Source organism: Pinus tabuliformis, chromosome 9 (genome assembly GCF_031772625.1).
Source record: "Pinus tabuliformis cultivar Carrire ecotype Pingquan chromosome 9, CPIR1, whole genome shotgun sequence".
Taxonomy (NCBI): Eukaryota; Viridiplantae; Streptophyta; class Pinopsida; order Pinales; family Pinaceae; genus Pinus; species Pinus tabuliformis.
Genome location: NC_142307.1, coordinates 581,022,047 through 581,049,466, shown reverse-complemented (window position 1 = coordinate 581,049,466; position 27,420 = coordinate 581,022,047). Strand labels below are relative to the sequence as shown.

The 27,420-nt window shown below is 40.9% G+C and overlaps 1 protein-coding gene across 5 annotated transcripts in view; it reads left to right on the top strand.

Annotated features, from left to right (window-relative positions):
• Positions 1-15,627, top strand: part of LOC149149890 (U11/U12 small nuclear ribonucleoprotein 35 kDa protein-like) — a 96,842-nt gene extending 81,215 nt beyond the window's left edge. For 4 of the 5 annotated variants that reach the window (XM_089440290.1, XM_089440289.1, XM_089440288.1 and 1 more), the window contains exons 5-9: positions 14,065-14,135; positions 14,225-14,315; positions 14,471-14,546; positions 14,703-14,781; positions 14,918-15,627. In XM_089440290.1, the coding sequence (XP_089296416.1) occupies positions 14,065-14,135; positions 14,225-14,315; positions 14,471-14,546; positions 14,703-14,781; positions 14,918-15,388 (788 nt within the window). In that variant the 3' untranslated portion in view covers positions 15,389-15,627. Of the gene's footprint in view, positions 1-14,064; positions 14,136-14,224; positions 14,316-14,470; positions 14,547-14,702; positions 14,816-14,917 lie in introns of all 5 variants that reach the window. The other variant, XM_089440291.1, reaches the window with a different exon arrangement.
• The last annotated feature ends 11,793 nt before the right edge of the window (positions 15,628-27,420 follow it).

Sequence of the window (27,420 nt, the reverse complement as noted above, 5' to 3'; positions counted from 1 at the left end):
GTGATTCCAGAAGGCAGAGGGAGCAGCAATAGCTCATATTTTCGCAGAGCAAATTTCTTGTCTGGGCACAGAGGGTTTTGTAGTAGCAGAATCAGTGCTAGTAGGGAAGAGAAATAGCACACTGAATTATACTCAAGATGTTTTAAATAAATTGTCCAGAATTCTCCAGTGTGGCCATGGATCAATTCGATATTCAGGGGGTTTCAGAGTTGTCTTCTAGATTGGAGGACAAATTTTCTTGCTTAAATAACTCAGCTTCACAGGGTGTTTGATACATCGATAGTGGAGCGTCGACTCATATGACAGGGGTTAGAGAATATTTCTCGAGCTACAAAGAAGAGTAGATGGAATTCTAGATTACGATGGGAAACAAGACTAAGTGCACTCCAGTAGGGAGAGGTACCATCGATTTTCAGAGGGAGTTAGGAGGAAGTACCAACGCTACAAATGTACTACATGTGACAGGATTAGGTATGAACCTGATTTCAGTGTCCCAGCTACAGGATAAGGGATATGATGTCCACTTCGTAGGGAAGAAAGTGTTTGTCAAACACTCGAGCTGGAAGAGGGTGAAATAGATTGGAGTTCAAAGCAGCAAGTTGTACAAGTTGCAGCTTGATTCTCCAATGGCACTGGTAGGCAACGACAATAGCAATGGGAAGGACCTGAATGAACTATGGCATAGGAGAATGGGACATTTACACCATGGAGCACTTAGAATGCTCAGGGAGATAGTTACAGGTGTTCCAGAACTTGACACATAACACGATGATGTGTGCAGAGGGTGCATGCTTGGGAAATATGCTAAGGTGACATTCCCAAGAAGTGACAATAGAGTAGATCACGTGTTGGGACTTATACATTCATACATTTGTGGCCCTATCTCCACTAGAGCTCTTAGTGGGGCCGAGTATTTCGTCACTTTTATTGATGACCATTCCGTGAAAACCTGGATCTACTTCTTGAAGACCAAGGATGAGGTTTTCATTCACTTTAAGGAGTTTAAGGCTCTGGTGGACAATGTGACAGGGAAGATGATCAAGGTACTTCGCTCAGATAATGGTGGAGAGTACACAGATAAAGACTTCACAAATTTTTGCGCGAAGGAAGGCATTAGAAGGGAGTGGACAACTCCATACAATCCACAACAGAATGGGGTAGCGGAGTAGAAGAAAAAATCTATAGTTGGGGCTGCAAAAGCGATGTTATATGACCAGGATTTGCTCAAGTTTCTATGGGCAGAGGCATGTAACACATCGGTGTATATTCAAAACAGGATTCCTCATAGGGCATTAGGGAAGAGAACGTCAGAAGAGGTCTTCTCAAGAAAGAAGCTAGAGGTAAGTCACTTAAGGATCTTTGGCAGCATAGCGTACTGCCATGTGCTAGATGAGAAGCGCACCAGATAGGATCAGATTGCAGAGAAGGGGTTCCTCATTGGGTATAGTGAAACCTCAAAGGCATACATGATGTATGTTCCTAGCAGCAGGAAGATCGTAGTGAAACGGGATGTGAAGTTCATGGAGTATAGAGCCTTCAAGAAGTCTCGCGAGATGGCAACAAGTGATCAGAGTGAGCCAGCAGAAGCTCCATTGGTCCAGCAATAGGGATAGCCACAAGTACAGCCAGTGGGACCGCCAGGAGAACAGTCACAGGGATTCAATACATTGACCAATACTAGCATTTCCTTAGTTGCAGGGGATCCAATGAGTTCACAGTAGACGGAGCAGCAGAGGCAGGATGAAGAGCTGGTCGAACCTCCCACCACTAGTGGTCGAATTAGCAGGGAATTTTGTCAGACATTGAGAGATGCAAAGGAGTTCATTGGAGCTCCTAGGACGAACAAAAGAGAGTGCAGACAACCTGACAGATATCAAGCATTGGTGGCACAGGTTGAAGAACCTTCCAGCTATCAGGAGGCCGCATATCATCAGGTGTGGATAGATGCCATAGTAGAGGAGTACAATTCTATCATGACGAACGATGTTTGGGAGGTAGTGTTGAGGCTCGAGGACAGGTCAGTTGTAGGCTCTCATTGGATCTATAAGATCAAGTATGCTGCAGATGGCAGCGTGGAGAAGTACAAGACTAGGTTCGTAGCAAAGGGGTATGTGCAGAAGGAAGGGATCGATTATGAGGAGACCTTCGCCTCAGTTGCTAGATATACTTCTATCCATTTAGTTATATCCCTAACAACACAGATGGGATGGCAGATTCACCAGATAGACATCAAAACAACATTCTTGAACGAGGTGATAGAGGAGGAGGTGTACATAGAACAACCAGAGGGCTATGAAACACATGAGAGGCGCAAATATGTGTGCAGGTTCAAGAAGGCTCTATACGGGCTTAAGCAGGTTCCCAGGGCGTGGTATGGTCGGATTGACAACTACTTGCAGCAGATGGGATTCGTCAAGAGTGACGCAGATCCCAACCTTTACTACTTGATGGTAGAGGATGAGCCACTTATCTTAGTGTTGTATGTGGATGAGCTCTTCTTGACAGGGTCATCAAGGCTCATAGAGGACTGCAAGAGGAACTTGGCAGCACAGTTTGACATGAAGGACTTGAGGTTGATGCATTACTTCCTACGCTTGGAAGAGTGACAAAAAGACGGGGAGATCTTCGTTGGTCAAGGAAGATATGCTACAAAGATTCTAAAGAGATTCAAGATGCAGGGTTGCAGACCCATGTCTACGCCCATGATTACCAACTGGAGGAAGATAAATACATCAGATGAAAAGGATGTTGACCCCACCTTATACAAACAACTTATTGGTTCTCTCATGTATCTGGTCAACACTAGGCCAGACATCTGCGTCACGGTCAACACTCTCAGTCAGTTTATGGTGAAACTGAAGAGAGTGCATTGGACAACGAAGCACATTCTGAGGTATCTACACGATACAATAGAGTATGGGTTGAAATATTGGGATGATGTCAGACTACGTGGATTCAAAGATGTAGATTGGGCAGGTGGTTTAGTGGACAGGAAAAGTACCTCTAGGTACTGCTTCAACGTTGGATCAGGGATGGTTTCTTGGTGCAACATGAAGCAAAAGTTAGTAGCACTAAGCTTTGAAGAGGCAGAGTATATGGCAGCTAGCATAGCCACGTGCGAAGCTATAGGGTTTCCGAAGGTACTGGTGAGCTTGTTCAGGCAAAGGATGGAGGCGACGAATGTCTACTGTGATAATCAAAGTTGCATCAAGCTCTTTGAAAAACTAGTGTTTCATGGCAGGTCAAAACACAGAGATTCAGTGTCATTTCATCAGAGATTGTGTGCAACATGTAGTGGTCCAGCTACAGTATGTTCCCATAGAAGAGCAAGTTGCAGATATACTCACAAAAGCTCTAGGGAGAGCTAAGTTCGTCTATTTCAGAGAATACATGGGTATAGTGGATAACTCGTTTAGAAGAGACAAAGTACTTTGCATGATTGTCAATTGCAGTAGTCGCAGTAGCCGCAACAACAGTTGAGAGGGAGTATTATTGAGTTGCAGTGCATATATAGAGTTGGTAGCAGTACAAGTTGTATAGTGCAATGTTAGCAGCAACACAGATGCAACATCGAAGTTGCACAGTAGTTGGTAGGAAGTGGCAGGGTGCTACAGTGGCCTGACATTGACATCATGTATGGAGGATGTTATAGAGACAGGTTGTTGTGACAGATTGTGCAACAATTGAGAGAGAACACCTTCCTCGCTAAGATGGAGTGTTAGTTTTTGTAGCGTCGGAAGGAGTTCTAGTCTCGAAACTTTGTGGAGAGGCTAAAACACAGGAGTTCTCCAAAACCCAAAAATCGTTTATGGAAATTACACCTAGAATTGGCTCAGTTAAGTTAATTGACCATAATTAAAAATTTCCTAAGTCTAACTTAGAATAATTAATAGTAATTAATTCAAAAAGGTGAGAATTCTCTAGAAACTCACATAAATCCACTTGGAAATGATCTCAGCGATCGATTAAGTTTTAATCTTGGCTATTGGAGTCCCAACTGGAGATTATAAGAGGATGTCGATAGGTAGATGGAGAAAACACCAGTGTAGATACTCAGTGGATGGGCAATTCGATTTTCCAGTGCAAATGATTCAGCAAGGGAAGTGGAGCCAGTATATCGAGTAGCAGGTGGTAGAAGAGGTTAGCAGTATCCAGAGGAAGGATTTCCAGTTTTGGAGAGTTAGAAAGAGGAGGCTGAAATTTATCACCAGGAGGCTGCGTAGAGCCTCAGGTTAGGCAGTTCAATTACGCTGAAGGAGGATTTTCCAGAGTGCTGGAGAGAGATTTTTCCAGTCAACAACAAGCAGGGTGACTTGATTGGTAGCAGTTCTAGGCCAACTGTGTGAAGGTCTACACAGAAGTGACGCATGGCCTACGCAGGGGTGTTTGGATGACTTTCTTTTTAGAGATTAGACAGTGCCGGGATTGCTTGGAGTGATGGTAAAATTTCCCTCTATAATGTTGCCAATATTTCTCTTGGAATGAATCGCCAATTTGGCGACATTTTATTGTACTCAAAATTTCTGGTGCAAATAATAAAATACAAACCCTCAGCTGCTGCATCGGTTTTCTCGCATTGAGTTTTTTCGGGGACATTTGTCCAAAAATAATGGTGTCATAATTTGTGTGTGCTAGCATATTTTTCAGTTCCTATTTTTGCTTCCGCAATATTTATTTGGTGAAGAAATTGCAGTGTGATTAATTCGATATTAATCAGAAAATTAATTAACTTCTAATTAGTTAGGAGATTTAATTCCAGTTGCTTCATTTCAAAGAATTTTCATAAGCAGTCACTGGTGGCCGAGCTGAAAGCTTCAGAGTCAGATGCATGTTCCGACTCTGAGTCGGAACCCGACAAGGGGAAGCAAATTACTGATGTAAAGCCCAACGCCATCGTTGCCACCACCAAGGTCTAGAAGATTGAGTGCAAATATCCAGAGGAGGGGTAGCGTCTCTTCCACTCACAGATGTGGGTGAAGGGTTTTCCACTGCAATTCATTGTTGACAGTGGGAGCCAAAAGAACCTCATCTCAGCTCAAGTTGTGAAGTGGTTGGGCCTACCAACAAAACCAGGTCCACAACCGTACACCATCCGATGGCTCCACCAAGGGCGAGATCTCTACGTTAGCCAACAGTGTCACTTGCTCTACAAAATCATGCCCTTCATGGATGAGGTACTGTGTGATGTTGCTTCCCTTAAGGTTTGTGCTGTATTATTAGGCCAACCATACATGTGGAAGTGTCATGCTGTGTATGAATCTAGGCCTCACACTGTCATTATTACTTTCTGAAAAAAGCTATATGGGATATCAGAGTTAGTCCTTTCTACTGCCATTTCTTTGATCTCTATGAAGCAATGTAGTAAGATCATCTCCCAGACCGAGATATTTGTTTTCTTTTTGATTTGCTCTCAAAGTAAGAGGAAGATTGTGGCCACATCCATGGCCCCTGGGTAGGGTTCCTCCATGTAGCAAAAACAGGTGGATAAGGTCATGGAAGAATACAGGAACATCTTCTCCTCACCCATAGTGGTACCTTTGCACTATCAGGTCAAGCATTCGATCGCTCTAACCCTTGGAGCACCTCTACCCAATGGGCTGATATACGGCCTCTCTCTTCTAGAAAATGAAGAAATGAAGCGACAGATTCAGGAGTTGCTACAAAAAAGGCACATCCGACCAAGTTCCTCACCTTGTGGGAGCCCAATTGTACTCTTACAAAAGAAGGATGGGACCTGGAGACTATGCATTGATTATCAGGCACTAAATAAAATCACTGTCAAAAATAGGTATCCAATCTCACAGATTGATGACCTTCTCAACCAGCTCAAGGGGGCCAAGTAGTTCAGTAAGATTGATTTGAAGTCTGGCTATCACCAGGTTCCAATAGAACACACCACTGTATGCAAGACTGCCTTCAAATCCAAGGAGGGCCTTTTCGAGTGGTTGGTCATGCCTTTCGGGTTGACAAATGCTAATGGATGACATATTGCGACCCTTCACCAACTCGATCGTAGTTGTATATCTGGATGACATCCTCATCTTCAACAAGAGTTGGGAAGACCACTTGCAACACATTCAACAGGTCCTTCAAACCTTGCGACAACACAAGTTATGTGCCAACTTGGAGAAGTGCACCTTTGACATGAACCAGGTCCAATCTCTGGGTTATGTCATTGATTTGCAAGGCATGCATGTGGATCCAGCTAAGATCCAAGTCATTCGGCACTGGTCAGCCCCAACCACTCTAACAGAGCTTCATAGCTTTCTGGGCTTTGCCAATTTCTATAGAAGGTTCGTGTTGGATTCTCTCATATCACTTGGCCTTTGAGTCAAGTTACCAAGGGTGGAGCGAAAGCAAAGTTTTTTTGGTTCGAGTCCCGATAGGAGGTGTTCGTTGAGTTGAAGCACCACCTTTGCTCTGCACCAGTGATCACATTGTTAGACCTGCAACAACCATTTGAAATTGAAACAGAGGCCTCTGACTATGCTATTGGTGTAGTGCTCAATCAACAAGGGCATTTGATGCATAGTTTTAAAACTCCGACTCCGACTTCGACTCGACCGAGGATCGACTCTGACTTCGACTCCGAAATGGTAATGACTCGGCCGGCTCGATTTCAATGACTCTGTCGTTGTAAAAAATACATTAAATATTTATTTTTTTCATAAAAAAACATAATTTTAAAGATTTTAAACATAATTTTAAAGATTTTCATTCATGTTTCCAAACACACAGCATTATAATATAGATGGAAGACAACATATGATCAAAGTAGGCTCATGAACCAATCCATTATATCAAAATGGTACCCAATGGCAATACATAGTCAACTGTCATACATGATCAAAGACTCAAAACAAAAAACACATAACCAAGGAGGCTAGAAATGGCCTCTACAACAAAAGTAAACTGTGACGGTGACCAGACTCCAGTACTAGTACCAGACTCCAGGCTAGTAGCTACTGCCAGAGGAGCCAAGATCATGTCGATCAATCTTTGGATCAACATCATCAGAGTCAGACAGGGGGCCCCATGGCTCCTCCTCATCATCATCATCTCCAACTGCAATTGTAGAAGTGGTACCACTAGCAGGCTGTGCAACTGCAACAGATGCAAGCTGAGATAGAGTAGATATGCGGCTGCGCTTCTGTCGTGGCTGAGCAGAGGAAGCACCTACAACTGGAGTCCTTGCTGGCTGTGAGATTGAGGTTGGTGGATTGGGATCTGCATTCAACTGAACAGGCTGAAGTTGAACAGCATGTTCAAGTTCAACTGATGTTTCGAAATCTAAATCTAAATCAAGATCCTCATCAGGATCAAACTCTGCTGGTCCACTACCCAATCTGATGTTGGATCAATGTCTTTCAACACAATGAGTTCTGAATCAGGTCTTTTGTTCAGCAAATGGTTTCGTCTGAGCCGAAGGTTGTATTGGACATAAACTAGATCATTTAACCGTTTTTGATCCAAACGGTTTCTCTTCTTTGTGTGAATCCTCTCAAAGACAGACCAATTGCGCTCACACCCAGATGCACTGCAAGTTTGACTCAAAATACGAATTGCAAACCTTTGCAATTCAGGACAATGGCCACCAAATGCCTCCCACCATTGTGCTGCAAAAAACATAGGAGTGTAATGAGTTAGCTCAACAAAATTACAAATTATATCTAACTTTCAAATTGTAAACGATTTAACAAACTTAAAAAAAAAAGTAAAACTATTAAGAATTTGAAAACCGAAATTTTTGTTTACCTGGCTCATCTGCTTCTCTTGCAATCTTTGCTAGGTTCTTCCTAAAGGTACCTGATGCATTGCTGAAGATATTGGCCTGTCGGTGTATCTCTAGCTGATCAGACTCTAATGGAATCATGCGATCAATGCAATCAATCAGTCCATCTTTGACCTCCCCCCTCAAAGCTCCTGACTCCTTAGCTTTATAATGATACCGTGGGTTCAAAAAATACCCAGCTGCATGTATAAGGCGATGGAGTTGATTGTTCCATCTTTCATCAATGATTGCCCAAATGGGCCCATACTTTGCCACTCTATCCTTGTATATCGTCTTTATTTGCTCCTTTGCTTGATCCATAGCCTCATAAATGAAGCCCATAGCCAACCTTTCCCCATCCACCAACCACAACACCTTAACTAGTGGCTCAGCAAGCTTCACAATCTCTGCTACCTTTCTTCAAAAAGTTTCTTCATAGACTTTCCTTTTCAATTCTTTGCCTTCCGGTTCGTTAGACCAATTGCTTTGATTCCATTCATCACTGGAAAACATCTTTTGCAAGTTTCTATGTTGGGAAAGCATAGATTGCAATGTCAAAAAATGTGTAGCAAATCTAGTGATGGCAGGCCTAATAATATCCTTGCCCCCAGTGTGTTTCCTCATGAGGCTCAAAACCAATGTATGATTGTAGATAAATTTTGTTATGCTTTTGGCATGATCTATAGTGTTTTTGACCCAATCTAATTTTCCAATATCCTCAAGCATGAGGTCTATGCAATGTGCATCGCATGGGGTCCAAAAGATGGTCTTGTGTTTTTCCTCTAACAGTTTACCAGCAAGAACATAGTTAGAGGCATTATCTGTGATGATTTGAACAACATTAGCCACCCCCACCTCCTCAACAACCTGATCCAATAGATGAAACAACAAGTGGCCATCTTTTACCTTATCAGATGCATCAACTGATTTTAAAAACATGGTTCTCTGTGGGCAGAAGACAAGAAAGTTTATGATGGTACGGTTTCTTTGATCAGTCCATCCATCTGACATGATGGTACACCCTGTTCTTGCCCATGAGTCCTTGAACTCTTGCAAATACTCATTAATGGATTGAATTTCTTTCTGCAAACGAAACCCCCTTAGCTCATGCATAGTAGGGCCTTTGAAGCCTTTTTCCAGCAGCATGTATGGCATCAAACATAGACTCATAATATGGTGAACGAGCAACATTAAAGGGGATATCAGCATCATACCACCATCTAGCTATGTACTCACAAGCAGTCTCCCTCAATTCTTTCTTCCAATGGTCATCTAAAGTGGGTTGCATTTGAGTTTTACTAACTTCAGGACCATGTGCATCTGATGGAGAGGAGGGAGTGAAATAACTTTTGATAGTCACATCACCCTTTTTCAAATTCATTCTACCCTTTCCCTTATCTTGAACAGAACCAAAAGAGGGAGGAACATATCGGAAAGGGTTGGATGTATCAGTTTGAGGGATAGAGGAAGAACCCTAAAAATCATAATGGGGGTTGGTAGCCATCATTTTTTGTATCTCCCTCTTCCTCCCAATTTCAGCCTGTATGTCTCTTTGCCTAGCCTTATCTTCTTTAAATTTCTCAAAGCTGGCCAACAAATGCTTCCTAATCTCCCCAATTTCTGGTGAGGTACATGGGGTAATTTGGCCTCTAATCCCTGCCAAGTGTTGTTTCAGCCTATTAAGCCCCTAGGACCTTCCTTAATTTTCCTATGGCAAAATTTGCATTGCATTTGACTATCAACCATTTCAACATATGCCCAAGCAGGATATCTTGCTCTAGGTGCCATTTTTTGACTAGGAAATGAAAGCAAACAATCTGAAAATGAAAAAAAAAAACATTGATTCAATGTTCATTTATTTGACAAAAAAGACTCTCTAAGCTTTCTAGATATGCACCTAAAATTTACTAAGCAAAAACAGATTTATAGAGGTGAAAATAAATACCTCCAGGCACAAACTGCCTCTTCAAGCTTGCTCCAAGAATCAGCTCCTCAATGCTGCTCCAAATGGCTGCCCAAGAAGCTCCTCACTCCAGCTACAATGCTCCTCCAAGACTCCTCACTGCTGCTCCAAAAACAAGCTCAAAAACTGCTCACTAACTCTCAAAGAAGACTCTCACTCAAATGCATAAGATTGCTGTGAGAGAATGAGAGCACTTGTGTTAAATAGGGTTTGGGAGGGGGAATGGACCCCAAATGACATTTAGCAAATTCATATAACTCCTTGGAGTCCAAACCAATCAGAAAACACTTTAAAAATCCATTAAAAAAATATTAAAACGCTGTTTAACGTGTTCTGGGTCGGCTTTTTGTGACTCGGCCGAGTCATAACGGAAACGGCCGAGTTGGCTGAGTCACCCATGACTTGGCTGAGTCATTCAATGACTCGGCCGAGTCATGGGTGACTCGGCCAAACGAACCGTTCCAAAGGTCGGGTCATTGCAGAGGGTATTGGCTCGGATCAACTCGGCCGTTTCGGTATCGAAACGGCCATTTCTTAAAACAATGATTTGATGGCCTATCATAGTGAGACACTCTTCGATACAATTTGAAAGTACCCCACATATGATAAAAAGATGTATTCCATCGTGTAGGCTTATCGGCAGTGGCAACTTTACATTCTAGGGAAGGAGACGATCATCCACAGTGATCACCGACATCTCCAATTTATACAGACACAAGGGAAGTTGCAAAACGACCACCATCCGAAATGGTCCACATATATAACAGTTCCATTTGAACGTTAAGTACAAGAAAGGTAGCACCAATCATGTTGCAGATTGTCTTAGCCGATCACTAGTTGTGGCATTGATCACTGTGCTCGACTTTTACGGGAACGAGACTTCTGGATGGCCGCAACTTTATAAAGACGATCCATAATTTGCCATCACATACCAAATGCTGATGGATGGCAAGCAAGTTTCAAACTTCCACCTCCATGATGCACTGTTATGCCACCTAGGAAACCTTTTTGTTCCTTCAAGCGAGCACACTAAGATGATTTGGGAGGCATACTATAATCCGATTGCAGGACATGTTGGTGTAGAGAAGACAGTGGCAATACTACAGAAGTATTTTTATTGGCCAAGTCTCCGACAAGATGTCAGAAAATATATCAGATCTTGCACTGCGTGTGCCATCACCAAGCCAACTATTAAGAAGCAAGGCCTGTATACTCCTCTGCCTAGTCCTAGCCGACCCTAAAAATCTGTCTCCATGGATTATATGTTTGGCCTTCCTTCTACCAAACATGGTAACAACTGCATATTTTTGGTCGTCGACAAATTTTCTAAGATGGCCATATTTGTTGCCTGCAAGAAGAGTATCACAATAGAAGCCACTGCCAAACTCTTCTTTGAATGAGTATGGGTAAATTTCGAGGTCCCATAGACCATTGTATCAGACCAAGATAACAAGGTCCTAAGCACATTTTGGTCGAGCCTTTGGTCATTATTGGACACCAAGCTCACCAAGTCGACTGCATTCCAACCCCAGACTGATGGCCAGACAGAGGTCGTCAATAGGATGATTGTGCACATACTACGCATGTACAACTCTAAGCATCCGCGAACATGGGATGAGAGTCTTCCCTATGTGCAACATAGCTATAATAGAGCTCTCCATAGCTTGACTGGTGACAACTCCTTTCAAGTGGGCTTGGGATTTCAATCATTATGTTCCCTTGATGTTGCACTGCCTTTTGCAACTACACATGAAGAATCTGCTCATGTTCAGTGCGATGTTGATAAAGCCACCAGGTTTATTGATCGCATTCAACACATCCACCAGCAAGTTCACGACATCTTGGATAAAGCCAATGCCAAGTACAAACAATGACATGATCAACATCAGGTGCCACATAAGTTTCAGGTGGGTGACAAAGTTTGGTTACATCTGTAGAAAGAACGCTTTGCGGGAGCCCATTAGAAGCTTCGGCTACTCCAATATGGGCTTACACCATCACCAAGGTTGTGGGTAACAACGCTTTTGAGCTCAACATTCCTCCATTCCTTGGCCTACACTCAGTGTTCAATGTGGACTGCCTTCGACCATACTTTCCACCGTTGTTGGACACATCAAACATTGTCGAGCAGTGGACACCAACAGAGCTCAACCCTGACTGCATTGAACAAGCCATGACTGATCGGATCATGGACACACAGATTAAGCACACATGCCAACAAAGGATCCAATTGTATCAGGTTGTCAAAGTTTGCCAACTCCCGCACCAAGGCAAGTGGCTCACTAGGGATCAAGTTCGATAGAAGTTTCCCCATCTCATGGAGACACTCAACGCAATGGGGATCATTGCTTCTTAAGAGGGGAGGGCTGATCCATGTGGATATTGGTGGCCACCCTTCTATTCCACTTGGATTCCCAACCTTGTTTCCTTTCAGTTTCCTTAATTTTAACACAACTTTCTATTTTTGGCAGTTTTTTTGGTCATAAACTTCCGGAGCCATTTTGAGGGCCTAAAAGATGTTTTCTAGGAAAACAGAGATACCGAAAAAGTGTCGGAAACTATTCCACAAATTTTCTTTTTACCTCCTCGTGGAGATTTTTGAAACGAGGTATTATGATAGCCAAACAGAGATCGTATGTCAAAGTTACGACCCTAGGAAGTTGGCAGCCCAACTTACCCCAGCAGGGTCAAAACAGTTGGCACTTCATCTCCTAGGGTTAGGGTTTCACACTTCTTCTTTATGATAGAAAGGCCTCTGAGCCTCATTGTAAGACAGTTCATAAGGCATGTAGCCGTCATATCTCTTCTCAGAGATAGCTACCATCACCCGAGCTAGTTTCTTTCCATTCTCCATGTAAGCAATTTTCAGTATTTGTTATTAATGAAGTTCAGTTTTCGCTGTAGCTCTATGTTTATGTTTAAATCTGTATTTCATTTCGTTCCTGCATAAATCTGGATCATCTCATTGCTAAACATGTTATGTTACATGGAACAGGGGTGGGAGGGCACAATCTAGGCATGTCATTCATCTTAATGAATCAATGATTATTTATACAACATTGAAAATATGCTAGGTTGCTTCTTAATTTAGTGGGCATTCAATTTTTGAATCCTTTGTCTAAAAACTGATTATGGCTTGATTTTTCTATAAAAAAGCTTCTTATATTTTGATTTTCTTCTGGAAAACATGGTCATAAGTTGCATTTGCCATGAATTGTGGAACATTTTTCCAGGTCAAAGCATGCTTAATTATTCATGAGAGAGCAAGTGCTATATTTTGTGGTGATCACACCCCCTGCGACTTATAGAAGTCCAGTTCTGTTCAACCAGACTACGTTGAAGCAATAGGAATATATAAAATGTAAAGAAGTCTCGAGTTCTTTTCTACACATTTATCTACCTAAACTAGCAAATTGCTTTGGCACTACTAAAATCCTTCATACCATGCAAAATGGTAAGAAGCTAGAAGGAACTAAATATCTAAATAATATGAAACACAAAAAATCTCGTTTTTCTATTATTTGTGTCCTCCATGTTTAAATCCATTTTTCTGTTTGTCATGCACTTAAATAATATGAAACACATAAATCTCACCTTCCTTATTCGTGCCCATGTTTGAATCCACTTTTCTGTTTGTCACGCACTTTTGTTCGTGGATGGTGGCCAAATTCTTTGTAATTTATTTTGTTCCTATGATGGTTGTTTCGAGGCTGTCCAGATCATGGATTTACTCAGGAATGTCCAGACTTGTTCTGTTATAGATAACCCAAAACTAGATCTGATGCTATGAATGATCTTGAGTTAGACACTGGAAATTGATTTTAGGTATCTTTTATATGAGGAAAACCAACATCTTTTTAGAGCAAGTTTCCATAATTAGGTTATCCTGCTTTTACCCTTTTCTTTTGCAAGGAAAACCCTGTGGTGAAACCCAAGTGATTCTTCTCCACATTAGTGGATAGCATCTCTAGTTTAGTTAGCCCATCCATGTAGACTAGTAGTCTAGTACACCTAACCCAAGTGGATGCAACCCAGGCACCTTCCAGCATGGAATTTAACAAATGCCTAACAACGTTGGTGACAACCACTTGATCTAATCCCTCGGGCTCTGGTTTTACTCCTTTTTTTGCATATTATATTTTACTTTTAAACACTGGTTAAAATCACATGCTATAATTTTTGGACAAATGCAAATATCTGAAGTTTGAACCGATAGGATGCTTTGATTATGATCTCTAATCATGTGTTTGTCCATGTCTTGTCTGATAAAACTGCCTTCCTATGCTGCCTTCTTTTGTTTAAGCATTTTTTTTTATCACTGTTATCGCAGTGACTGGCGCATCTCAGGGATATGCTTTTGTCGAGTATGAAACTGAAAGGGAAATGCGGCATGCCTATGAGGTGAGTTTTGCATGATGAATATTTACGAAAAATCAATTCAATAATACTACCGAATTGTATATTTCTAATGGAGCAAAGCCTTTATGCAGGCTGCTTATCACAGTACTATTGACGGCAGTCAAGTAATTGTAGATTATAGCAGGCAACAGCTAATGTCAGGTTGGATTCCCCGTAGGTTAGGTAAGTTGCACTTTGAGCAGACAAATGGAACCACGAAATAGTTGCTTTTCTGAGGTTGAGAGTCCAATTTGGCAATATTAACATTTTGATTAGTTGATTTTCTAAAGTTGAGCGTATAGATCCAATTTGACATATTAACATTTTGACATGGATAGGAGGAGGATTGGGGGGTCGAAAGGAGTCCGGACAACTGCGCTTTGGAGGTCGAGATAGACCATTTCGGGCTCCTTTGTATGCATTTTTACTATCAGCAATGGTTTGAATTTGAATTTGACTTCATACTTGAGTTCTTTCCCTTCCCCAAAGGTTAATTGCTCTCAGTCCTGTTTTCCTTTCATGACTTGATATTTTAGTATTTATTATTTGTTTGACACCCATGATATTTAGGCGGCCCATTCCAAAAGATGAACTCAAGAAACTTGGGATTCCTCTACCTCCAGAAGGTCGTTACATGTCACGTTTTCAGGTGGTTTCTTTCTTCTACTTGAAACCAACCCTTGGTATTCTGTTCTGTCTTTTCCTGTTTCAGGTATCAATATTTTTGCAGATGATGTGCAAATGTTGGAATAAAATGACCGACGTTATTGTTTTCACAATGACAGACTCCACCACTACCAAGGCGCCGAAGCCCAGATGTTCGCCATCATAGACAATCAGATTACAGGTCTACTGGGTTATCCCGTCCATATGGCGATGCATCAGAGACTTCGCCAGATTTAAAATTAGAACAAGAAACACAAAGCAAAAAGTCGAGTTCTTCTAGGCTGGTAAATGATGAACGAGAACGAGGAGTTTCAGTTGCAAAGGAACCCATTGGATCCTTTGGAGGAGACAAGGCAGGTGACAGGGAAGGCAGCATGCATGCAGATACTGATGAGGGTGATTCCAAGAATAGGGGCCACCATCATCATCGGCATAAGCATAGGAGTCACACAGATAGGCATACCCCTCACCGCCATGAAAGGAAGAGGAAGGAGAGTAGTTCTGAGCATAAGAGGTCCTTAAGTCCAGATAAGATTGATGAAGATAAACGGAAAAGATGGCGCCATGATAAGTATTCTGATTACAGATAACGAATGATACTTGGATGCGTCTGCTTATTAGGGAGGAGGTGCTGCATTTAGTGTGACACCCTTTTGATCTTTACAGTACATTTTATAATTTTAGAAGTGATATATATCCATCCTCCGAGTGCCAAGTATATGTGCATGCTTCCTTTGTTTCTGGAGAGATGCATCTGATAATGCGTTTCTAAACATTGAAATTAAATTTCCCATTGATTGAATTTATATCCATTTATACAAAGAATGCAGTGTATCTATTCCTGACTGCTCAGCCAGATGAGCAATTGTGTTGAATTTTATTCAAGGACATGTGTTACTGGCAGAGGTCATGAAAAATTATCTTCCAAGCTAAAGGTTGGATGATTTTGTTAATCTTTAATTATATAGTATTTGTTCTATTCTATGCGTACATACGTTAATGTTTACCTACAGACTAGGAATGACCCTGATGACATATATTGGAGTAGAAAACACGAAGCGCCAATATCAATGTAAATGTTAACATATTATATTATCTAATCTTAATAGATTATTTATCAGTTAATGCTTACATACACACTAGGAATGACCCTGATGACATATATTGGAGTAGCAAACACGAAGCTAAATGTTAAGATATTATATTATTTAATGTTAATAGATTATTTATCTGTTTAGGTTTATTTCAAATTTAGATCCATCGAGTATTGAGAGGGATCAAATCCTGAATTAAGATGAATCTGAATTAAGATAAATCTATATTAGTGTTTTTGTATTTTATAATGGATTTTTTCAAACTTTTAAATAGGTTTCATCATAACAAATACCATAGGCAAATGAACGGGTTGTCAAATCCTCGAGCCCAAAAACAGCCATCGATAAATTATTAATGTTATTTTATTTCATTTCATTTTATTATTATTTGACCAAATCAAAATGCTTATGTTTACATTACATCTATTCTATACTCCACTGGAAAATGCCTCTTAATACAATTAAGCAACCAAGTGTGTGATAACTTGTTAGTTAATATATTATTTATTAACTAATCAAGTGTGTGTAACTTGTTACTAATAAAAAATAGTGATTGTAAGTAATAAAAAAATAGTGATTGTAAGTAGTCTCCAGGGATTATTTCAATCTTCTAAAGGTATTATAAAGCATGTAAAGATGTAATGTATGATAAGTGAGAAAGTGGTGTTCGTATTATATTTTTGTTGTATTATTAATAATATGTGACTATATATATGTGAGAAAGTGGTGTATGTACTTAGCATATAGAGAGTTTACATCAAATTAATACTAACTATATCTAGTATTAAAAAACAATAATTATGTTAGGTAATAAATCAAAGATATTGATAGAAAGAACATGCTTTACATAATTAGATCAAATGCATAACATTGGAGATAAGTATGCATGCATTAATTTAGTTGATGTTAAAAAAAAGGATTAATGAACGTATCATGATGAACATCGAAACAAGACATTCTTTTCATGTATTTCTAATTTATATTAGTGGGCTTATCAAAAGTGGCAGATACTTATTGGATTATTGCATCCAATGAGTGCCTACATTTGAAATTTGAGTAAACATCTATGAAGATAAGTAAAAAACATGGTTAAAAAACTAGTTATTTTTTCCTTCTTTCTCTCCAAAATTATTTGCATGTATGGTTGACATCATTGTATTGAATCTTATTAGCTCTTTTAAATTTGATGCTACTAATAACACCTTATTTTTTTGGTACCATTTTTTACCTTAAATTTATTTAAGGCATAGAATGAGGAACACCAAGCACTTGGAGGAGGGCATTTAGTCTTTGGAACTTGGGACCATGTGATATATACAATGGAGTTTGGACATCTAAGTTTAGGATGCTTGGGCTAAGGAACATACTTCATGGAGGTTGGTGATGGACTTGAAAACATTTTTTGAGGTGGAGCATTAGAGCTTAGTAACCACATTGACACACGTTAGAGGAGATATGGGCTTATGTAAAAATGTTATTGTTTTCCCCATGATTGATATGCACCCATAGAATGTTAGTCTTTGATACCCTATTTGTCCCTCGTTGAATGACTATTTAATGTCACATAAACCATTTCTTTATCTTTAATACCCTTCAATCTTATGAGTTGGAGCAATAACTTGGTCTTTAATATCCTTCAGTTAAGCGACATGTCTTGCCACAAATCCATCTGGCCGCAACATAAACTCACACCCTTGAATTTTATAATATAATAATGTAATGCGTTGAACTAAGTTACTAAGTATTTTAAACTTTTACCATACATCGTATGTAGGTTTCACTGCAAAAATGAAAATATATTTGGAAATCATATGTTTTTCATAACACTAATTTTAAAAAATAATAACCTTTAAATGACATAAGGGTGAGGTTGAGCCAATTATATGTATGCAATGAATGCGATGCAAGTCTCAAACTTTAAATTGATGTTTCCGTTTGACTCCCATTAAAACCTTATGGTCTTGAACATGCCCACAAAATGTTGAACATTGATTAATCGAGAGAAACTACCCATTCCTTGCCATTGTACCTAACCCCTTTGGTTGCTATTATTATCTTCTTACAACAACATCCCATTTAACTTTGTAAAGGACGATTCTTTATTCTTTTGTGTAATATTATTTAGTACAAAATATTTGTCCCTCATTGGATGACTATTTAATGTCACATAAACTATTTCTTTATCTTTATGACCATTAATATCTTTTAATCTTATGGCTTGGAACAATAACTTAATCTTTGATACCATATTTGTCCCTCGTTGGATGACTATTTAATGTCACATAAACTATTTCTTTATCTTTATTTTTTTGATCTTTAATACCCTTCAATCTTATGACTTGGAGTAATAACTTGGTCTTTCATATCCTTCAGTTAAGTGATATGTCCTACCACAAATCCATTTGGCTACAACAGAAACCCACACCCTTGAATTTTATAATATAATATTGTAATGTGTTGAACTAAGTTACTGAGTATTTTAAACTTTTCCCATACATCATATGTAGGTTTCATTGCAAAAATCAAAATATATTTCACAATCATATGTTTTTCATAACAATAATTTAAAAAAATAATAACCTTTATATATATAAAAATACCAAATACTTAAGTAATAAGTAACATTAATAATGTTTCGTTAAAAATTTCAAAATTTACTTAAAGAAATTAGCTAAACCACATTGTGGCAATTCATTATATCTCATAGCCTTTTTTTTTAAACGAAGCGACTATTTATATTATATCGAAAGTTTTTTTGCATGGGAAGCTCCATTTACATTCAAGAGTTACGTTATTAGCTTCAAAATTCCAGTAGAGCCAAAGTTTAGTTTTCCTAGAGCCACTAACTTTCCGTTCTACACTATTACATTGATATTGTCCATAAATCTTGCAAAATTGCCCCAAAAATTTCTTATATCGATATAAGATACTACATATCTTTCTAATTAGCCCAGAAGGGCTAGGTTCCAAGTCTTGCTTGTTCTCAAGGGTCGTCTGCTTGCCACACGCTGCTTCATCCCCTCCAACTGTTGCTGCGGTCTCCGCATCCTACAAGGTCAAATTAGGTTCTAGGGAGCTCATTTTTCCCTCTTCCTCAAAGCTCTAGGCTTCCTCTTGTTGCCTTGATTTCATTAACAACATATCTGAATCCATGCGAAGAATCCTTTGTTCCATGCAGGTATGAATCCAGTCCAGCCATGCAGGTATGAATCCAGTCCAGCTTGCGGTCCGTTGCCTTCACTCTATCATCCCATTCCTTCTCCATAAGCTCTTGCTTCCTTTCCAACAACTCATACATCCTTATTAAATTTTTGAAAATTTTCTGAGACACTTTCTTCTCGTGCTCAAAATCTCGAGGTTCTTCCCTGCTATCCATCTTCAACAATGACCAGTTGTCCCTTTGGTGAATTCCAACGTATGAGCGACCAAACATACTCTGGAGTCCTCCGACTTTCATTATTTATCTCCTCTTGTTCCTCTTTGGAAAGTTCCTCGCCATCGAATGTAATTAACTCTTCCTGCAAGTGGAACATTAATTCAAATTCCCTAATCAGTGAACCAAACCTTGTGTTGAGAGAATTCATCACGTCATTAATGAGCCTCTCTACCATTAATTGTCTTTACCACATTCACTGTGCTTGTGAGCACTGCCAAGAATTTAACTCATGCCGCCCTTTGACACTGTAAGTGCAATTGAGGGGAGCTCTACACATGCAATACGACATGTACTTGGGAGGCCCGATACCCACCTGTCCTCTTCTGTCATTCTCCCTGTGTCGATTTGAGACCACCTGTCATCTTGTGTTTATTCTCCCAAATGCCACTGACGGAAGTTCCATTTTGTTCGCTTTCCCAAAGATTTTCATTAATTGCTTCATTTTATGGTATTGGTGCCATTAGGCTCGATCCTCCTGGAGCATTAAGACTCCTTGGTCCATTCAAGAGCCTTGGTTGGCCAAGGTGTCTGCCTCCATGTTAAGAGATCTGAGGATGTTGAGGAAATAAATATTTTCAAAATTTGTCGCCATCATAGCTTTTCTTTGAACAATTGCAGGAGAATTCGCTGTGTTCCTTGATAACACATGTGAAACCTCCCTGATTACTAGCATTGAGTCTCCAAAATCAACAATTTTTTGAATCCATAATCCTTTGCAAGATCAATACCTTTCCATAGAGCCCCGTTTGCTTTGTTGTTAGTTGCCAATCCTAGTTCCCAAGCAAAACTATATTCTTTTTGTTCGTTGGGGCATTGGATTATCCCTCCCACTGTGATCGCCCCTATATCTCATAACCCATTTTTAGACTTGCTTTTGTTTTTTATTTTGGTAAAAAAAAATGCTTTGACTTTCAATTAGTTTTGAAATTTTGAGAGATTCTATGAAGTTTATTGAAGTTTTGAGAAAAATAAATATTAAACTGAATATTTTGAAAAAAAAATAGTTTTTAATTTTTTTAAACGTAAATTGTTTTTTTTACTAATTGGTTGACACTTATTTTTATGTGGTTTTAAATTGAATTGTTAGATATTAAAAAAAAAAAATCTATTTTTTTTCTTTCTATTGGGCAAGTGTCATAATAATGATTGCTATTGGAATCTTTCCACAACACAATGTCATGTGATAACTGCTCACCATAACTTAAGCAAGTATTTGCATAAAAAATGGATAGCAACATGATCTAAATAAATACACTTACGAGTAGTTGTTACTGCCCAACATTATTTATGTTTTCTTCGTGTACAATTTAATAAGTGGAGTAAAAATGTAAACATGCAGTCTTAATTATATAATTTTACTTAATATCAATAAGAAATCAGTAAAAAACATTAATGATAAATTAAAATGGTTATCAATTCAAACAATAAATGAAACAATTCGTCTCACCAACCTAAATAATAATATTTAATTACATTGTTTCTCAAAATACCACAAGAATGCTCTGAATAGAAACATTGAAGAAAACTAGGGTTTTCAGCGGCTGAATCCTGCATCAACAAACCCTCTTCTCACTCCTATTGCCGCTAATGTGCTCTGACGCAATCTCTAGGTTGAGTGGGCTCATGATGGGGCCTCCTAAAGGAGGGGGTTCCACCCCCTCCTTCAAGTCCATCCTCACCGACACACTTCATTCACCCACTGCCCCCTCGTCTAGGTCCGACCAGCATAAAGGTAAACAACCCAAATCGTCGACCCTCAGTGCTCAGTGGTAGTCGCTTATGAGAGGCCGTTGCCTTCCAAAAGCAACCAAGAATCCCAGAGTAGTGATCCCCAATAACCGCCTTAGTTTATGCAGAATCATGCAATCATCTGTGAATTCATGGGTATCGGGCCTAGAGAAGAAGATATCCTGCAATGGATCCAGATCAAATGGTAGCCAAAAGCCCCCTTTGATCTCTTCGTACGTGCCAAGGGTTTTTCGTAGTAATCTTCGAAGATATGGAAGATGGAAAGCGAATTCTGGATAATGGCCCTTATTTCATGAATAGTGCTGGTCTATTTATGAGGCACTGGGAACCCTACTATAACCCAGATAAGGAACAATTATTAGTTGCCCCTATCTGGGTTCGACTATATTCTCTTCCAGAGGAATTTTGGGAGATGGACATTTTGGATTCAATCGTCAACTCCATTAGTGACTTTGTCCAGGGCTCAGAGATCACTCAGCGTAGAAGGTTTTCTTTGTATGCTCGGATCTGCGTGTATATGAACATCTCCCAACCTCTCCCGGAATCGGTGGAAGAAAAATACTAGGATGGGACCTGGTCACATCCGCTGGACTATGAACAAGTCCCGTTTAAATGCAGACTCTGCCACGAATACAGGCATTTATTTCGTGATTGCCCTTACCAAGCTTCGACTCTCGTGGAGGCTCCTTCCGCGTACGACTTCCAGGAATTTCATAGGCGACATCCTCCTCCAACCAAAGTCCCTCCATCCAAAGCCTCAATAAGCACCTCTAAAGAAACCTCCAGTCGAATGGTTGGACCCTCTCAAGTGACCCCCAACCACCCCTCTAGTAATTCCCAAGCGGCCCGAGCCGCCCATGTAGTAACTCCCAAGCGATCCCAAATCTCCCTCCAAGAAACTGCTTCATTATCCTAGCAGATTCGGTTGAACTAGAGCAGTCAACGACACTTGGGGTTGTGGTCCAATCCCAAGCAGTGATGGAAGTAGAATTGGGATAGGAAAACTCCAAGAATAAACAACCGAGCAAACGTAAAACCCCGTAGGCTTATACTAACAATAAGGAAATCCAGCAAGTCCTCACCCAAATACGCCATGCTTTAGAACATGATGTGAAGATGGATCAACTCAATTTCGATGAAAGGGTTATGGTCGCCTATTTGCAAAATTGGGCTAAAGATGGATCAACAGATATCCCCCAAGATCAGCTAGACCAATTCCATCAAATCTACAAGGATTGGGAGAAACGCCAAACCTCTTTGGTTTCCCTTCCTCAATTGGATTTAGCTATATGGGATGAAGATACATCCACGCGACGGACAAATCCTAGCTCGGGCTCCAGGAAGAAAGGCAATAGGAAAACTAGTGAAGTGATCCGGAAGCATGGGTGATCTTAGTCAACTCAGGACAAACTAACATCCTCACAGAGTATTATCAGTGATCCCCCCCCGCCCCCCCTCAATGAAGCTGCTATCATGGAATATAAGAGGCCTCAAATCTAAGGGGAAGTTGAGGTATCTGAAGGATAGAATTCAAACAGAGAAACCAGACATAGTATTCCTACAGGAAACTAAAGTGACACAGGAAAAACTTAAAGATATCGTCAACAGGAGCTTTCCTTTGGCGGAATGCATGGCACTAGACACAAGGGGTAGTGCATGAGGTTTGGGTATCCTCTGGGACCCTTGATCCATCTCCTTCAGGCACTGGATCACCAACCCCCATACCCTTTCGGGACAATTTGAATGCATAAGATCTTTTGACAAGGTTTGGTTAATAGGGGTTTACGGCCCTTCCCTCCCAGGGATGAAAGTAAGTTTTCTCCATAGTCTGTGACACCTCAAGGAGATTTTGGGGGACACCAACTGGAACCTAGCTAGGGATTTGAACCTCATAAAAGGTCTCAGTTAGAAGAAGGGAGGAATTTGGCTGTTGGATCTGATATCCCCAGCATTCCAAGAAACCATCCAAGACCTGGGAACTGAGGACATTGATTTTAAGACTGGATCCTTCACCTCGAACAACCGACAGGGAGGTAAATACCAGATAGCCTCAAAATTAGATTGTTTTCTTCTTTCTAATAAGATCATCCATCAGGATCTATTTTTCAAGCGTCGATCCTCCAGTGCTCGGGATTGGATCATTGGCCAATCTGTCTTGAGATCGATCTGAGGATGGCTCCTCGCAACCATCCGTTTCACTTTGAATCATTCTGGCTTGACAAGCCAGACTTCCTAGATAAGCTAGAATAATGGTGGAAAACAATTAGGGTGATTGGTCGCAACCCAATGGAAACTTTCCAACTAAAGCTGAAAGAACAAAAAGGAAAAATAAAAGAATGGAACTGATTGGACTTCGGCAATATCCACCGGGAAAAGTGACGACTTGAAGAAGACGTGATCTATTCAACAATATATCATCTTGGAAGGGAGAACAAATTCCCTCATAGCCCAGGAGGGACAACTCCTAACTGATCTAGAACAACGATCGAAAAAGGAGGAAATCCTATGCAGATAAAAGTCATGATTCCAATGGCTCAAGGAGGGCGAGCGAAACACAAAATTTTTCCACAGGACCATGTTGAAGCATCACCAGTATAACTAGATCTTCTCCCTCAATGGCTCTGATGGTAGACAACTGGTGCAACATGAGGAAATTTTAGAAGAGTTGATCGCTCACTTCCAGTCTCTGTTCATAGAGCCAAATAATGATAAGAGTGAGGCAATCTCCAGGATCTAGAAATGCATTCCAAAATTAATTTCAGAAGATAAAAATGAGGTCCTTATGAGAGAAATCTCCTTGGCAGAAGTGGAGGAAGTGGTACAGGCTCTTTCGTTGAACAATTCCCCTAGCCCGGATGGTTTCACCTTTGAATTCTTCAAAGCTGGCTGGAAATTTCTAGGAGATGAGATTCACGAGCTAGTAGAGCACTCTCGCTGCACCCAATGGATTTTGTCAGGTCTGAATGATTTTTTTTTTACACTTATCGCTAAGAAGGGCGCGACACTAGACTTTGGTGGCTTTCGGCTAATTAAACTTTGCAACGTAATCTACAAGATTCTCTCAAGAATTCTAGTTCGACGGCTCAAACCCTTGCTTCACAATATCATTGGACCTGAACAATCTGGTTTTGTAGAAGGGCGACAAATAATGGATGGGATATTGGTGGATCACGAGGTGGTGCACTCTCTGTCCTCATCCCGAACCCCAGGTATGCTTATCAAACTAGATCTCTCCAAAGCTTATGATCGGTTAAATTGGGATTATTTGTTGTCTATGCTCGCTACTTTCGACTTCTTCCCTTCCTGGATCAGTTGGGTCAAATCCATGATTTCGACCCCCTTCTATTCAATCCTTGTGAATGGAGCACCCTCTCGGACCTTTCGTGGATCCAGAGGGCTTCGCTAAGGAGATCCCATCTCTCCTTTTCTCTTTATCATAGCAACAAAAGGATTGGGAAGACTTATCAAAGCGACTGTTGAATCTCGCAGCCTCCTGGGCATCAAGATATCGCAAGAGGCCCCTCCTCTCACCCACCAACAATTTGTTGATGACAACATGCTATATGGGAAACCCACCTTAAAAGAGGCAAAGAAATTGGGATCTATTCTGGCGCTATTCCAGCAGGCATCTGGTACCCAAATCAACAACGATAAATCAAACATCTTCTTCTTCAACACTCATCCTAGAGTGCAAAGTCATCTGGCAAGAACTCTCGGATTCAGAGTTGGCTCACTCCCCAACACTTACCTCAGAGTACCTCTGGTGTCAAACTCTCTCAAGATCTCCTATTGGAAGGAGATGTTATCCCACATTGATACGAAGTTATCAAGTTAGAGCTTCTGGGTACTGAACTCGGCGGACCGAATTGTTCTTCTAAAGGAGACCCCCAGGCTATTCCGCTATATCAGCTCTCGGTCCTTCTGGCCCCTAGGAGCATCTATAAGGAGCTCACAGCCAAGTTCTAGAAATTTCTCTAGGCTGGACTGCAGATCGGCCGAAAATGGGCCCTAGTGGCATGGGATAAGTTGTGTAAACCAAAGATTCATGGTGGCCTAGGATTGAAAGATCCTAAGTTGCTATCTCATGCCCTTAGTGCAAAAGTTTGGTGGCGATGGTTGCAAGGCGGACAAGAGATATGGAAGCAGCTTTGGGCGTGAAAATACAGGGTTGCGGGTTGGTAGGATCCATCGCAGCACCATCCTAACCTACCAAACGAGTCCTTGATATGGAATCGAGAAAAATCCCACCAGAGCCTCATTCAGGATCATGGGTTCTGGGAAATCAGGAATGGAAACAAGGCCAGATTCTCGAAAGAGGCTTGGATGCATCACCCCATATTGGATCAAGACCTTACCCTCAAAGATCTCCAAGCATTTACCTCCCAATTGGGTGTGGTTCGTGTTAAGAACTTCTAGCAGGACCCAATCCCAGGGTTGAAATGGAGGGAATGGAAATCTTCATCTCACTGGCCAGCCCATGACCCACCTCTGGACTGGGAGGCTCTCACCTTGATTCTCCGCTAACGCCCTATTCTCAACAACGAGGAACCAGACAAGTTGCAGTGGGGACACCTCTTGAAAGGAATGTTCTCCCTCAAGGAAGCTTATTCAATCTTATCATCTACAGGGGACCTGGAGCCAAATCCATTGTGGAAGCGAATATGGTACTCTCGATTATGGCCAAAAGTTTCATTCTTCTTATGGTTAGTAGGCCAAGGTAAGCTCCTCATATGGGATAAAATACAAGAAAAAGGTTTCCATGGCCCCTCCTGGTCCCCTCTTTGTCGCAATGAGGAGGAGATGGATGATCACCTCTTAAAGTTATGTCCAAAGGCGTTGAAGTTCTAGGGCCGCCTCACAGATGTGTTTGGAGCATCTGACTATTCAGCCAATAACCTGCGAGAATCACTGGAGACATGGAGACAAAATCTCTTTAAAAACCCCATTGTTAATAGAGCATGGTGCCTCTCACAGGGATTTGTCCTCTAGAATATATGGAAAGCCAGAAACAGGGCAATTTTCCACTCAGAAGCCTTTCAAAGCAATAACATATGGAAAACCGTCCTTCAGAACATCAAGGAAACTCTGTCAATCTTGCATTGGTTGGAGGATGACTAGAAAGTGGAGGGTAATGAACATGTCATTCTGAATGCCCTTGATCTCCACAAGACTCCTTTGACCCCGGGCCAGCTCATTGCCTCACAATATGGGAAGCCTCTTCCAGCACTTTCATCTGCCCCCCATAGGGATTTCTTGAGTTTAATTTTGATGGGGCCTCCAAGAGCAACCACGGGCCGGCCAATCTCAGGGGAATAATTCACAATGACAAGGGGCAAGCGGTAAAATTTTATGCAGCCTCCTGTGGTAGCACCAAAAACAACGTAGACGAATTTCTGGCCTTGGAAAGAGGGTTCCATGTAGCAAAGGAAATGGGGGTGTCTAAACTCCAAGTCACAGGAGATTCCCAGATAGATATAGCCATGCTTCAAAAAATCATTAATGGATCCTCTCCGGACAGAGTTATAAAGAGTTGATGACTGGAACTAATAGGGGAACATATCATTCCATGATTTCATCCTTTGAATATGTAATCATAGAACATGTCGACTGAGAGGGTAATAAGGCAGCTGATAAACTAGCAAATTGGGGTATTGATCATCAAGGGCAGGATCTCCTCTAGGACTACCCCCCCTTTCACAAAATACCCACCTAGTGGATCTATGTCGAATAGTGGCAGAAGAAGAGGCTTCCTTGATGGGGGTGAGGAACCCGACGCACGAAGCATCATGTGGCTCATGTTTGTAAACAATTGGAATAAGGGTGGAGGGACGACCTGCCCTCCCTCTCAAATCACCTGGCGTACGGGGGAGAGTTGTGGCATGTGTGTGATTCCTCAGCCCCTCGACTGGCGCGGGAGGCAATGATCTAAGACATAGGATGGGTTATGGTGAATTCATTTGCGTTGGAGTTTCAATATGGTTTTATGTTCCCTATTGGTGTTATGCTCGCTAACGAAGGAAGCATCGTCAATTTTTATAGGCACTGTGGAAACCCCAAAGTTTCTTCCCATACTCTTGGTTAATATCCTTTCTGTTCCAGGGGTGGTATCTTGTGTTTTTCTGCGTAAGCACAATGCGACTTTCGAAGGTGCCGACTAGTTTGTATTTCTAGTTCATTTGGAAATTGGAAGTTGTGGGTTATTAGTTTCTTGGAGGTTGGTGGAGGTGGTATAGTTGGCAGTGCTTCTGGGGGTGGTGGCGGCTCTGTGCATGGCGCTCCTTCGTAGGCTGTTGGGCCTATAATTGGGTTGCTCTGCTTCTCAGTGTATGGTTTTCTATGTGTT